This window comes from Cyprinus carpio, chromosome A21 (assembly GCF_018340385.1).
Source record: "Cyprinus carpio isolate SPL01 chromosome A21, ASM1834038v1, whole genome shotgun sequence".
Classification (NCBI taxonomy): Eukaryota; Metazoa; Chordata; class Actinopteri; order Cypriniformes; family Cyprinidae; genus Cyprinus; species Cyprinus carpio.
The window spans coordinates 8793628-8806326 of NC_056592.1; the positions used below are offsets into that span (position 1 = coordinate 8793628).

A 12699-nucleotide genomic window follows, 5' to 3' on the forward strand; every position below is an offset into this window, starting at 1 on the left:
AACTTGTCCTCCGTCGGCGCCCCCCAGTGGTTATGGCCGGATATTGTATTGCAAACTTCCTGTATCGGTGTTGGGTGAGACAGCGGAAGCGGCGGACCGCAGCGCTGACATTCATTTTTTTGCCTGCTAGATTTGGGACATTTTGTATCAAAATGCCGGTAAGAAATCATTAAACATAACGATTTTAACGAATAGCGCAATTGTTTGCTTTCTGGGAAGTTTGTTGTGCCACGTTTTAGAGCAGCGGCGAAGTAGAAAAATATTTTAGCGTTATTAGCCATAGAGCTAACCTATACATCATATAACTCTGGCTATTTTTCTATAATTGTAATAGTTTTACAAATACATATTTTATTATGTTTTCGATTTTTATATATTATTGCCAAGTATGTATATGTAAGTGTCAGAAATATGTTGTTAGAAACAGAATTTGTGCGTCTGTGCATGATGCAAACAACTGGATCTCCTCATTTAAGTTACATTCACCTCAGTGATCGCTGATTTTCTTTAAACATTGGTCGTCTTTAAAACAAATTTGCTATATGAAAAGAGCCTTACTAAATAACTCTTGCATTTTCTGTAATTTTCCACTCTGTTCAGGCTTACCACTCAAACCTGATGGATGCAGACACCAAACTGGTGGGGAATATGGCATTACTGCCCCTCAAAACACAGTTTAAGGGTCCTGCTGCTAAAGAAAGTAAGAAAGTTTGCTTGATTTAAGGCTGTCCTGTGAGATCAGAGTTGTGTCTGGTCCTTCCTTAAATGGCCATCTTTAGTAAAGGGTATTTGACAAATGATCAATTATTCCTGTTTCTATATTTAGCCAAAGACACAGATATTATCGATGAGGCCATCTACTACTTCAAAGCCAATGTTTTCTTCAAGAACTATGAAATTAAGGTAAGGCGGATGACCGTACAGCAGGCTGGCTGTGCAGGAGCCTGAAAAATACACTTGCATGCCTTAACATGCATTCATAGTTTTGTCCTGAGAGAGAAGAATAATTATTCTCATGTATCTTGATTTAAACTCTTTACACATGCATATGGACATACGTAGTCAGGTATAATTTCACTTTAATTGTTGAGATCTTGTATTGAAGTGTTCATTTTTTATTATTTTTGATAGAATGAGGCAGATCGGACTTTGATCTACACCACTCTTTACATCTCTGAATGCCTCAAGAAGCTCCAGAAGGTAACTATTGAAGAATAAAAGCTTCATTGTATATTTCAAACGTTAAGTGCTAAGTTAAGTTATCAGGTGTTGTTCATTTTCCTCATAGTTAATGCTTCTTAAGTAACTGTCTCATAAATGATTTCTAGTGCAGTTCAAGGGGCCAAGGAGAGAAGGAGATGTACACGCTGGGAATTACCAACTTTCCTATCCCTGGAGAACCTGGCTTCCCTCTGAATGCCATGTATGCTAAACCCTCTAACAAACAGGAGGAAGGTATGGCACAGTGAAGTCAAAACTTAACTGGGTCTGGTTGATTTAAACATCCACTAAGACCTTCTTTATGATGTGTTTATTAGAAGTGTTATTGCTGATTACAGAAAAGATCTAAATACCGTGTTTTTCTCCTGGGCAGAAACGATGAGGGGTTACCTGCAACAAATCCGACAGGAGACAGGACTGAGATTGTGTGACCGTGTGTTCGACCCTCAGACAGACAAACCAAGCAAGGTGAGGCATATTAAAAATATTATCAGTCAAATCAAGGTGATTGACAAAAGCAGGAGAGGCTTTTACTGCCATTTTATTTAGTTAATTAATAAAAAAATTTGTGCACTATGACAGTTTAATGACTCTTTTCCTACAAAGTCTTGTTACTGTAACGCAAAAGTAAAAATTAAGTGTAAGGTAAGTTTTTTTTTTTTTTTAGGATTTGTTTTTTGACGAGACACGTTTCCTACAAAGTCTTTGACAGTTAATACAGACTAAAAAGTTGTGAAAAAATGGTAATTGCGTAAAAGCAACATATGTTTTATGGTTGAATTTTGTTTGTTTGTTTTCCTTTTTTAGGGTTTTGTGCATTGTGACATTATATTCATGACACATAAGCACAATCTTTACTGTATTACAATTACAAACTGAATTGATTGAGATTTTTTTTTTTTTTCTGATTCTTTTAATTTTTTATGTTGACACAATTTTAAAGACATTTAAGTGAATTTTTCGTCCAAAGTCCTGTTACTGTAAAAACAATTTAGAAAAAATTAAGCACATTGCTTGGAGACGCTGAAATACAACTTTTGTAAATTTTGGACATCTAAAAATTTTTGAGATCCACCAAACCATTTTGAGTGTCTTATATGAAAGGCTTCAAATTCATGATATTTAACTAAATTCTAATCAAATGTTGCTAATCATTCTGATATCTATTTTTTTCTACAGTGGTGGGTGTGCTTTGTGAAGAAACAGTTCATGAACAAAAGTCTATCTGCGCCTGGCCAGTAAGAAACCACTCAGGATTTCTGCTGGTATTTCTGCGTGGGATGTGGATGGATTTTTTTTCTGGATTTTTTGACGTCTGTTTTTTTCTTTATGTGTATGCAAGCGTGTTTGCCCTGATTCTGTTGGAGATTTTTTACTGGTGAGATCAAGTATATTTGATTTCTGGCCTGTCATATAAAACAGGAGCCGATCAAATAAAAATCCATTAAAGAGAAACAGCATCTGCTGTGAGTGAAAGACATAAGAAAATGAAAATCCTGTCATCATTTACTTACCCTTTTGCTCAAAAGATGTTTTGAAAAATGTTGGTAACCAAACAGCTGGTATGGAAAAAAAAAAATACTATGGAAGTCGATGGCTACCATCAACTTTTGTGTTCAACAGAAGAAACTCATACAGGTTTAGAACAACTTGAGGGTGAGTAAGTGACAACAGAATTATCTTCTCTTTTTTTGGATGGACTATGCCTTTAAACTTATTTCACTAATTTCTAAGTTTTTCATCTAATATTGAATATTTAATTTCAGCCTTATTTCAATTGACAAAATCAATTTTTCATAGTTTCAGTTTCAATAGTTTCATAATAACAACACAATAACTGTAGTGTGTAATGAGTTCATAATTGTTTTATTTACTTATTAAAGAGCATAACTGATTGCTGCAGAATTCATATTTAGTTATATTTCCATATTTCCTCTAAAATTTTGCCAAGCATCACACAAACTGGAGAAAAGAGTTTCACACCAGTAACACACCACTGATTCAAATCAAAACGTGACCGAGACCAACTGAAAATGCACAACTTATTGCTTAAAAGTCTTTTGAACAATAAAATTACATTTGCATAAGTACACCACACCAAACAAACCTCACTCAGACAAGATCCTAAAAGATGTGTTGTCAAGAATCATATGCACCTTTAGAAGATATTGAGGTAACTGTAATTTACATGACAGAGAAGACATCAAGAACTGGACAAAGGCCAGACTAAAAGAGAATGAAACATAAGGACAAACACTAGATATGTAAGACAAATGCTACATTTTAATGAGCAATTACATGATAGGACCTTCAGGGTACAGAAGAGTGAACAGGATACAGTCATAAATGAGATTACCAAACTACATGTGGTGGTGGTGGGGGGGGTATCACAAACAAATGACTGATAGAGCTATGGTACAATACATCATATTTACATACACAAAAAATACAGCTTTTGAGCTTACCATTTATACAAAAAATATTCTCTGTCTCTCATGCAAATATCTAACTTTTTGGTTTGTCCAAAAGAGGATTCCAGCTCAAAAACCTACTAGACATTGAGACGGACTTGACATCACTGAATACAATTTTCCTTTCCGATAGGAGAACAACTTAAGGCAGCAGAGAAAGAGATGGCCCTTTGAGAGACATCTGCGGTATTGTTTTGTTTTTGTTTTTTTAAGGGAATAGGGCTGTCAGTGAGAAGAGAAATCTGACCATCAGCCTCTACTAGTACCATAAACGCACAAAACACGCCAAAATTGCATAAAAGACTGTTCAAAATTGATGGCTCAGTGGCAGATAAAAAAGCGAATCAAACACAAGTGTCATGCAGTACATTTCATCATAATTAAGATAATAAATAATTCAGACACACTAGAAGGTGGAGGGTAATTGACATTAACGAAACGTGCTATAACTCACACATTCAGATAAAAAAAAATATATATATTTATATGTAATATTCTATCGTGGCTTTGCTCTGATATCCCTAAATGGTGCAAACCCAAATAACTGGTGACTAAAATATATGTGATCGCCTATTAATGTTTGTAATTTATATATCCAGGGGGCTGGTTAGAATTCAATTTACGCAATGAAGCTTTGCCACACAAATGTAATTCAACACATAGTTAAACCTATTAAATTGATATGAGCTTGTCATGGGTTTTAAAATCAATGCAGAAATAAATCCTGAAATTGAAATGGTTTTTGACTTCAAGATATGGAGATGGGAACTGATATGTACTGAACAAATGTAACAGTGATGGGGCGTCTAGTCAAATGCCATTTCTTGGCTCTTCCTCACACAGCGGGCAACTTTCCTCTTGAACTCACCGTTGGGATCCTCTCGCCATTCTTTCTGCAAGCCGAACACAAATCAGAGTTTCAGTCATTGCTTCAGAAGGACAAAAACATGAATTGGCATTTCATTTAATTAAAGTGACATTTTGGAGTGAAATGAGAAAAAAAATGCATGTGGGACTTGATTTTATTCATCAGGAATTGGATCTATGATGGTCATAACTGGCACTTTTTGGCACTTCACGTTTTTCATCCAGGATGTGGATGCTTAAATGGTAATGCTTCTTTTTAAAATCATTCATTACTTGCCATTAATAATGCAACCATTTTCCATTTTTACAATAATGTGTGTTAAAGTAATGTATTTCCTATGTGCCAACATTTAAGAAAGGCTGCATTTCCTATAAAAAAAATTATATATATATATATATATATATATATATATATATATATATATATATATATATATATATATTATATATATTATCACATACACACACACACACACACACACACACACACACGGTAGTCAACATTTGAAGTGGATCAAAAAAGTTAATCAAAATTGTCCTGAGGCAAAAACGCATTTGATTTCAGATTTTAGATATTATATACATGCATATACATATATATATAATATCATTACATTTAGTACATTTTGATGAAAGGATAAAGTCTCTATGAAATATTCTTATCTTTATGGAATAATTCACTTTTTTATTATAAATGACAAGGTTTCTGCATGTTTTATTTAAAACCAAGTAAAGTAAACTTAAGGAATAAACTGAAGGGAACGCAATTCATTCAATAAATGTCTAGGGAGCACACAATCAGTTGCAGTAGCAACAATTCAAAGTTTGAAATTATAACCACCAACCAATCTCCACTACTTTTTAATTTGATTTACACAAAAAAAAAAAAAAACTCTACTCCCAACCCTACTCCCTAAAATATATAAATAATTTTTACTGTATCTTCTGATCACAAAAACGTCATGTTTATTTTGATATCATGGTGACTTTTATTATAAAATGGGATTCAATATATCATCACAAATCAGTAAACTTACCGCAGCGTCCACATTGGCTGGCGAGTCACCATTAGGATCAGCTAACATGGAGATCACACTAATCATGATGGTCTCTACAGTGTGGATGGGCAGCCAACGCTCCTCAGGTTTCTCATAGCCAAATTTGTCCTCTCCTGGCTCATGTAGGATGGAAATGCACACATCTCCGTTCTTCGCGACTGGTTAGAGATCATGAATAATATCAGTGTCAGCCGCTATAAGGGACAATGATTTCACCGACATGCACTCACCATTAGGATGCCAGATCTCTGTAATAAACTTCATCTTGGGAGGCCGAAGAGGGTAATCATGAGGGAAAATAAGATGCGCCTTAAAAAATCCACCTTCGCTGTAAAAAAAAAAAAAAGTGAGTAAACGGTTTGGTTAGAAGTGATCTGAGTTTTGCAGAAGACTAGAATAGTCAACCAGCCAATCTTACAGCTAAACCCAAACACCACATGGCTGGTAACAGGATTGGTTACTTACAACAATGTGTCTTGAGGGCCGATCACGACAACCTCCCACTGATAGATATCATCATCATCAATCAGACCAGCAGAAAAACCTTCCACTGGGTTTTTGTTGAGCTCTGTAAGACGTAAAAAAATACATTATTTCAATGTATCTTCAGTGAATTATACATACATATACATATTATATATATATATATATACACTTTGTATTAACACTTCTAAAAGAAAATTATTGTCAATAGGCTTTGAATAAGTTGGTGAGGTATATACATGCTGATGACAATATATATATATATATATATATATATATATATATATTATATATATATATATATATATAATTTAAAAATCATATCTGGTAATATTTGATATTAGATCACATTTTCTGCTAATGGGAGCTTAAAGTTCTCCTTTAAGAACACTAATTTACTAATAGGTTTTACCTTGCAAAATCTCTATTTTCATAATATACATTAATAATGTTGTGATCACTTGAAGCACTAAAAACGATTGAGGAATAAAGCTCGTCATGTACTAATATGCATGTAATTGTATCAAATAAGGTACAAAACTGAATGAGTTTCCTCATTTATGTTTCCTAATTTGTCTACTGTATACACGTGACAACTGATAATATGACCAGAAAACTAAAAATAATGTTGAAAAGTAGGGTTTATTTGTTTGTTTTAAATAAAAGATTTAAGCTTTATGATCAACATGTTTATACCTCACCAACTTATTAGGCGCTAGCATGCTAAGCAAAGCCTTCTGACCTTATTACTTTACAAGAGGAAATATGAAGCCCATAAGCTCTTACACAAACACTGACACATTGCGTTTCGTTACACACTATGTCATTTTGTTAGTACAGATGGTATGGATAAAAATAATATAACATAATTTTGCACTACTCACGCTAACAGTTACGTTAGCCACCTACCTGCTAGCTGTTTTCGCAGAAGCAGGGCCGATTGCTCAGTCATTTTATTTCAACTAATGTTAACAAAATAAATAATATCTCCAAACGAAAATGGGACGAAATAAAGTCAGAGAAATCAATGTTGGGCAATCAAAGTTGCTCGACACGCAGCACTTCGGCAGTGGATTTGATATCTACTTCGCATGCGCCGAGAAGCGATACATGTGATACTCAAGGCACTGACCTCAGAGCTGTGTGTCACTAGGTAGCTGCCTACTACAGCAGGTTTGGGCGCGTTCCGAATTATTGATGGCCAAAAATGCTGCACGCGCCCATGACGCGTGCTGTCTATGTAGATGTCTCACTAGCTGTCGAAACACAGCCAAAGTAAACGCGAACAAACAGCCTTGTTGATCATTCTGCTGAAAATATAGGCGATATGAACAGAAATAAACATTAAATCGCAAATACATATATTTTTTAACAATATAATTTATAAATGAGTTTTTCTAAATTGTGAATTGATGTCATATATGCACACAATTACAAATGTGTAGCGTTGTTTTTATTAACTAAAACTAATACCTTTAAAAATTATTGTCGGTCATTGAAATAAAGCTGAAGTATATAAGTATTAGATGAAAAGGTAAAACTTTAAAGCGTATTATTAGAATTATTAGAATTAGAAATGTCGAAGTAGACTACTAAAATCACTAAAATTAAAACTAAAATAATTGGAAAGCTAAAGAAACAAAATATAAAATGACTAATAAAAAACGTACTACAAAAAAAAATTACTAAAACTAAAATTAACATTTTAGTTTAATGATAAAAACCGGGGGGGGGAACATTATTTAATGTATAATTCAAAATGCAAGTAGACATATGTAAAAAATCAATACAGACAATTTATTCATAATAACACAGTACATTTGGCCCTATTTTACGGACTTTTATTAGAGTGTATAGTTTAGGCTATATACAGTATGTTGACTATACTGTATATTATGTACATAATTTTAAACGATTAATGACAGTGACATGTTCCCTGCAATGAAAAATATAATGCACAAGGTGGCAGTAACTGCTCACTAAAATTTTCTCCCAAAACATCCAAGGCACTTAGACATTTTGTGGTTTAGTTTAATTTTTAATTACTAATAAATTGTAAAAAAATATATATAATATATGTTTTTTAATTTGATAAAATATCTTAATATGTCAAAACTGAGTTTAACTGTGTCTTCAGATGAGCCTGAATCAGTGATTCTGAGTGGATTCACAAAGCCTGGCCCATCCTTTATCTTGAGAGCTTTATAATCCTCCTGACATGCCAGAATCTTACACTAGCTTTTTTACAGAACCATAAAAGGCAAACATTTGGCTCCCAGCCCAGAAACTGATACCAAACATAGACTGAATATGGAAAGGAGATGTTAGCAACTACATTCCACATCCGTGAAACTCAAACAAGGGGATGGGTTTCTGAATAAACAGCAACGCTCAGGTGACAAAAGGAAGACTTTGTGTACTCTTCCTGTTATGTTTTCTTTGATGGCACACACGTTGAGGAACACTTTACCTCTCAGATCTGTCTGTCTCATGGTTACCATAGAATTGTCTTGTGCCGTATCTTTTGTTGACATGTTTAGCATGCAACTGTCGACCCACTGTATTACACAGAGAAGCAACGGTACCCTGAATACCGTGCAATCTTATGGAAACATTTGACTCTTCTCATGAACTGTTGGATGCCTTATTACTGATTCAACCAATCCAACTCATCTTTCGCATCCAACAGAAGAAGCCATCTGTTTAAACCACCATGACTTCAAAACAAATTGAAAAATGCTATTATTGGTTAACAATTCTGAATATAGGACAATTAAACCTCCTGTATTATTTTAAGAAACTTGTAACTAATTGGAAGCCATTACAGACTTAAATCCATAAAATGCATTAAAATCTTGCAAACAGGATGGGCCAAACAGCTTGACACTTCATTGAGATGCTGACCGAGCATCTCTTTCTCTCTCAAGCCTGCTGCAATTAATGTGTCAGTCATGAGGTGTGTAATAAATGGGCAAATGGGTAGCTCGACTGACCTTTCAGCAAATGGAATTGCAATACAAAAGGGAACATATTTTGCTTTAAGCTTACTATGGATGTTATAGCAGTTTATGCATAATGTATTTCATAGTTTGATATTCATACTTTCTTTTTGAAGCAATAGTTCAAATAAGAAAATTCTAATTGACTGAAATCTACTGATTTACTGAGTTTGTTTTTTATCGGAATAGATTCAAAGAAATTTAGCATTCTATCACTTGTTCACCAATGGAGTGAATGGGTGCTATCAGAACGAGAGTCCAAACAGCTGATAGAAAACATCATAATAATCCACGCGAATCCAGTTCAACAATCAGCAGTTGTGTATGAACAGTTGTGTAAGAAACAAGTCCATCATTAAGGTTTTTTTAACTTTAAATGAACTTTTTTAACTAAAAATCTATCCCCTGATGTCAAAATCCACCATATTAAAATCCACCCACATATGTTTTGAACTATTTTGTACTGTTTTCACTTGCTTGATCTGTATATATTTCTCTCCTGATTCAGATAAGATGACTTTTTCACTAGAAATAGTCATAAATGTATATAAATTTATCCAAATTTATAAAAGTAATAAATACATCAATAATATGGATAGATACAGCTTTTCACTTCACAAGATATTAACTGATGGACTAGAGTTGTGTGGATTACTCATGGATTGAAGTTTTGAAGTTTTAATTTTTTTAAAAAAAGTTTTTAATTTTAAAATGATCAGACATTTCCAGAAATTAACTGACCATGGGAAGCAGATAATATAATATATTTTATAATATAACATTTTAGATGGTAATGGTATGGTATAAATTATATGGTATATAGTTTGAAAGTCTACATAGACCTAATCTGAGAACATATCTGGACAATCACCTCAGCCGTCAGCTATTTTCATCTAGAATAAACCAGTAGAGAACAGGCTAAATTGAGGTTAAAGTTTCATGATATGTAAGATAGTGTCAGTCAGGGAAAATCACCTTCTACTGCAGCTGTCAGAGATCTCAACAGATGGGCTGTGAATCTGAGCTGTAAGATTATGTTGATTGCCTTTTTTGGACATTTCTGTTTCCATAAGCCAAATCAACTTTTATGAAACTATAGGGGCGTCAGTGTACAGTAATGTTTTGTGTTTGTGTTTTCATCCATAAGTGTTCTAAACAACCACATCTGACTATTAGATCAACTTATAAACGTATAAACAAATGACATGGAAAGTACCATGTCATATCTCCATGACAACCGATCTTTGGCTAAACTAATTTAGCTGTTTTATATCTTTTTATCTGAGCCTGTAGTGTTGCAAAATGGCTGCAGACCCTGGGTCCAAGTTAATCTTATGTTGTTGTTTAATCGCTCCTTTTCATCAGTGAGACTGTGCAGTGAGTGGCCTTATCTTGTATGTCAAGTATAAGCTTTTTCTCCCATGATGCCTTGGTAATAGTAAAAAACAGTGTGCACCTCAAAGCCCTGTGTGAAGAAAATGAATCTTGCTTTCAACATTGTATCATACACCTATCTAAGAAGAAATAAATAAATATTTAAATGTTTGGCTGCATGACTATCTGTTTAACCAGTCAGACGTATCTAAGGTAAATTATCTTTTTTTAAATCAGGAATGGGTTTAACCATCCTGAGGAAAAAAAGCTTGTCAGTTTTTTTTTTTTTTTTAGTTTAAACACCAACATTTGAACCAGAACACAAGACAAACCTGCAAAGTGTTTTTTTTTTTTTTTTTTTATATTGCATATTTGTATATTTCTGTTCTGTTATATACATATATATATATTTATATATATTTATATATATATATGCACAAACATATAAATATAAAAAACATACATTTAGTTTACAACATTTCTCATTTTCATTTAGTTTTATTTGATGTAATAAAAACAAACTAAAATAAAAATAATAATAAAAATTAACATTAAAAAGCAACAACTAATAAAAATGACAAAATTAGCTACTAAAGCTTTAAAAATTAAATAGAAGATATAAAACTGAAACTATTTAAAAAAAAATAAAAACTATATATATATATACATATATATATATATATATATATATATAATAATATATATGCACACAACACACACACACCACACATATTTAAATATAAAAAAAAAACATAATTTAGTTTACAACATTTCTCATTTAGTTTTATTTGATGTAATAAAAACTAACTAAAATAAAAGTAATAATAAAAAATAACATAAAAAATCAACAACTAATAAAAATGACAAAATTAGCTAACTATAATAGTATCTCAATGTTAATAAAATAACAGAACAGAATTAATAATAGATTTTTAGACTTGCAAATTTTAGCAAAAGGTTATGTGCATGATTCCGTAATTCAGCATTCACTGTTACCACCTACCGGCGTAACTATGTGAATGTGTCGGTGAAGGAATCTTTTTGATTAAAATGTTCAAAAGATTCGAGTCTGTTGCATTAATCAAACCCCCACCTCTATCATCATAACATTATGCATATCAGGGACATTTGTTTGCTACACTACACCATTCTTCATTAGATCTGGAGTGACGGCGGGCGAGAGGGTCAGCTGATCCACACTGACGTGACGAAGAAAAGTCAAAGGAACGGGATTTCCGGAGTCCGCGCAGCCAATGAACGCATTCCACATGCGGACAGCGAGAGCGGCACAGCGGAGACACGCGATTGGTGCTGATGGTGTTAGAGAGCTGCGAACACCGGCAGTGTGCTGCAGTTTACGTGAATGAGCCGAGGATAGATCCGAAAGACTATTTAAGGGCTTCGTTTGGTTATCTAGCACATCATAAGGACACTAGGATTCCCAGCAGGAATCGAAAAAACTTCAATATCACGAACAACTAGCGAGTTTGCGATGCGCGTTGTGTAATTTTTGGTTGAATTAGTCCGGGTTTTTAACTTTTCTTCTCATTAAACGCCAGAACTAAACAGTTAACATCGGCTTTTATCGTATACTGTTTATCTGAAATCACTACGGTGGTTTTTGGATCAAGTTTTTCGTGGGTCCGAAGGTCTTGGTAGTCAGGACTGAAGGCTTTGAAGAAACCTGCTTGTGTGGGGGGTTGCGAGTCCGTTCATAGTCAGCGTGTCCGTCCGTCTACGATGGAGAACGCACATACGAAAACCGTGGAGGAAGTTTACAGCAATTTCGCCGTGAACGAGAGCACCGGGCTCGGCCTGGAGCAAGTGAAGCGTCAGCGGGAGAAATGGGGACCGAACGGTGAGTGAGCGAGCGAGCATGGCCCGGCTAATGCTAACAGAGGGGACTGGGATTGGCAGTGCAATAGAAAGCAGAGAGGTTTAGATGATTTCGCAATGTTCCTGTAGTGTAAGAGCATTGTTAGGCCCGTGAAAGAGCTGGCGCACATGCGGCGGTATTCGTTTCATCAGCCGGCATGTGTCCGAAATGAAGGCGCGTGACGTGACTGCTGCTCGCCACCAGCGAGTATTCTTATAGATTTGGCCAGAAATTAGTGTTGTAGATGTAAACAACCTGTTTTGTTACTTTTTTTATTTTATTTGTTAAAAAAAAGTGAAGTTAAAATCTCAATTGTCTTATGCTGTTAAGCCTAAATGATGCAGAGGATT

The 12699-nt window shown here is 34.2% G+C and overlaps 3 protein-coding genes across 3 annotated transcripts in view; 2 read left to right on the top strand and 1 right to left on the bottom strand.

Annotated features, from left to right (window-relative positions):
• Position 1: 1 nt before the first annotated feature.
• Positions 2-2704, top strand: arpc3 (actin related protein 2/3 complex, subunit 3). The gene is made up of 7 exons (XM_019063023.2): positions 2-158; positions 601-700; positions 827-903; positions 1132-1200; positions 1329-1455; positions 1595-1689; positions 2401-2704. The coding sequence occupies exons 1-7, from the start codon at positions 33-35 to the stop codon at positions 2461-2463; spliced, it is 657 nt and encodes a 218-aa protein (XP_018918568.2). The 5' UTR covers positions 2-32; the 3' UTR covers positions 2464-2704.
• Positions 2705-3484: 780 nt separating this feature from the next.
• ube2g1b (ubiquitin-conjugating enzyme E2G 1b (UBC7 homolog, yeast)) lies at positions 3485-7227 on the bottom strand. The gene is made up of 5 exons (XM_042778850.1): positions 7010-7227; positions 6083-6185; positions 5848-5945; positions 5597-5775; positions 3485-4585 (listed from the first exon to the last, which is right to left on the bottom strand). Exons 1-5 carry the CDS (start codon positions 7050-7052, stop codon positions 4499-4501), a joined length of 510 nt encoding a protein of 169 aa, XP_042634784.1. The 5' UTR covers positions 7053-7227; the 3' UTR covers positions 3485-4498.
• A 4482-nt stretch (positions 7228-11709) lies between these two features.
• Positions 11710-12699, top strand: part of LOC109045506 (sarcoplasmic/endoplasmic reticulum calcium ATPase 2-like) — a 28679-nt gene continuing 27689 nt past the window's right edge. Inside the window, exon 1 of the mRNA XM_042778851.1 lies at positions 11710-12331. Coding sequence (XP_042634785.1) covers positions 12214-12331 — 118 coding nt within the window. The 5' untranslated portion in view covers positions 11710-12213. The remainder of the gene's footprint in view (positions 12332-12699) is intronic.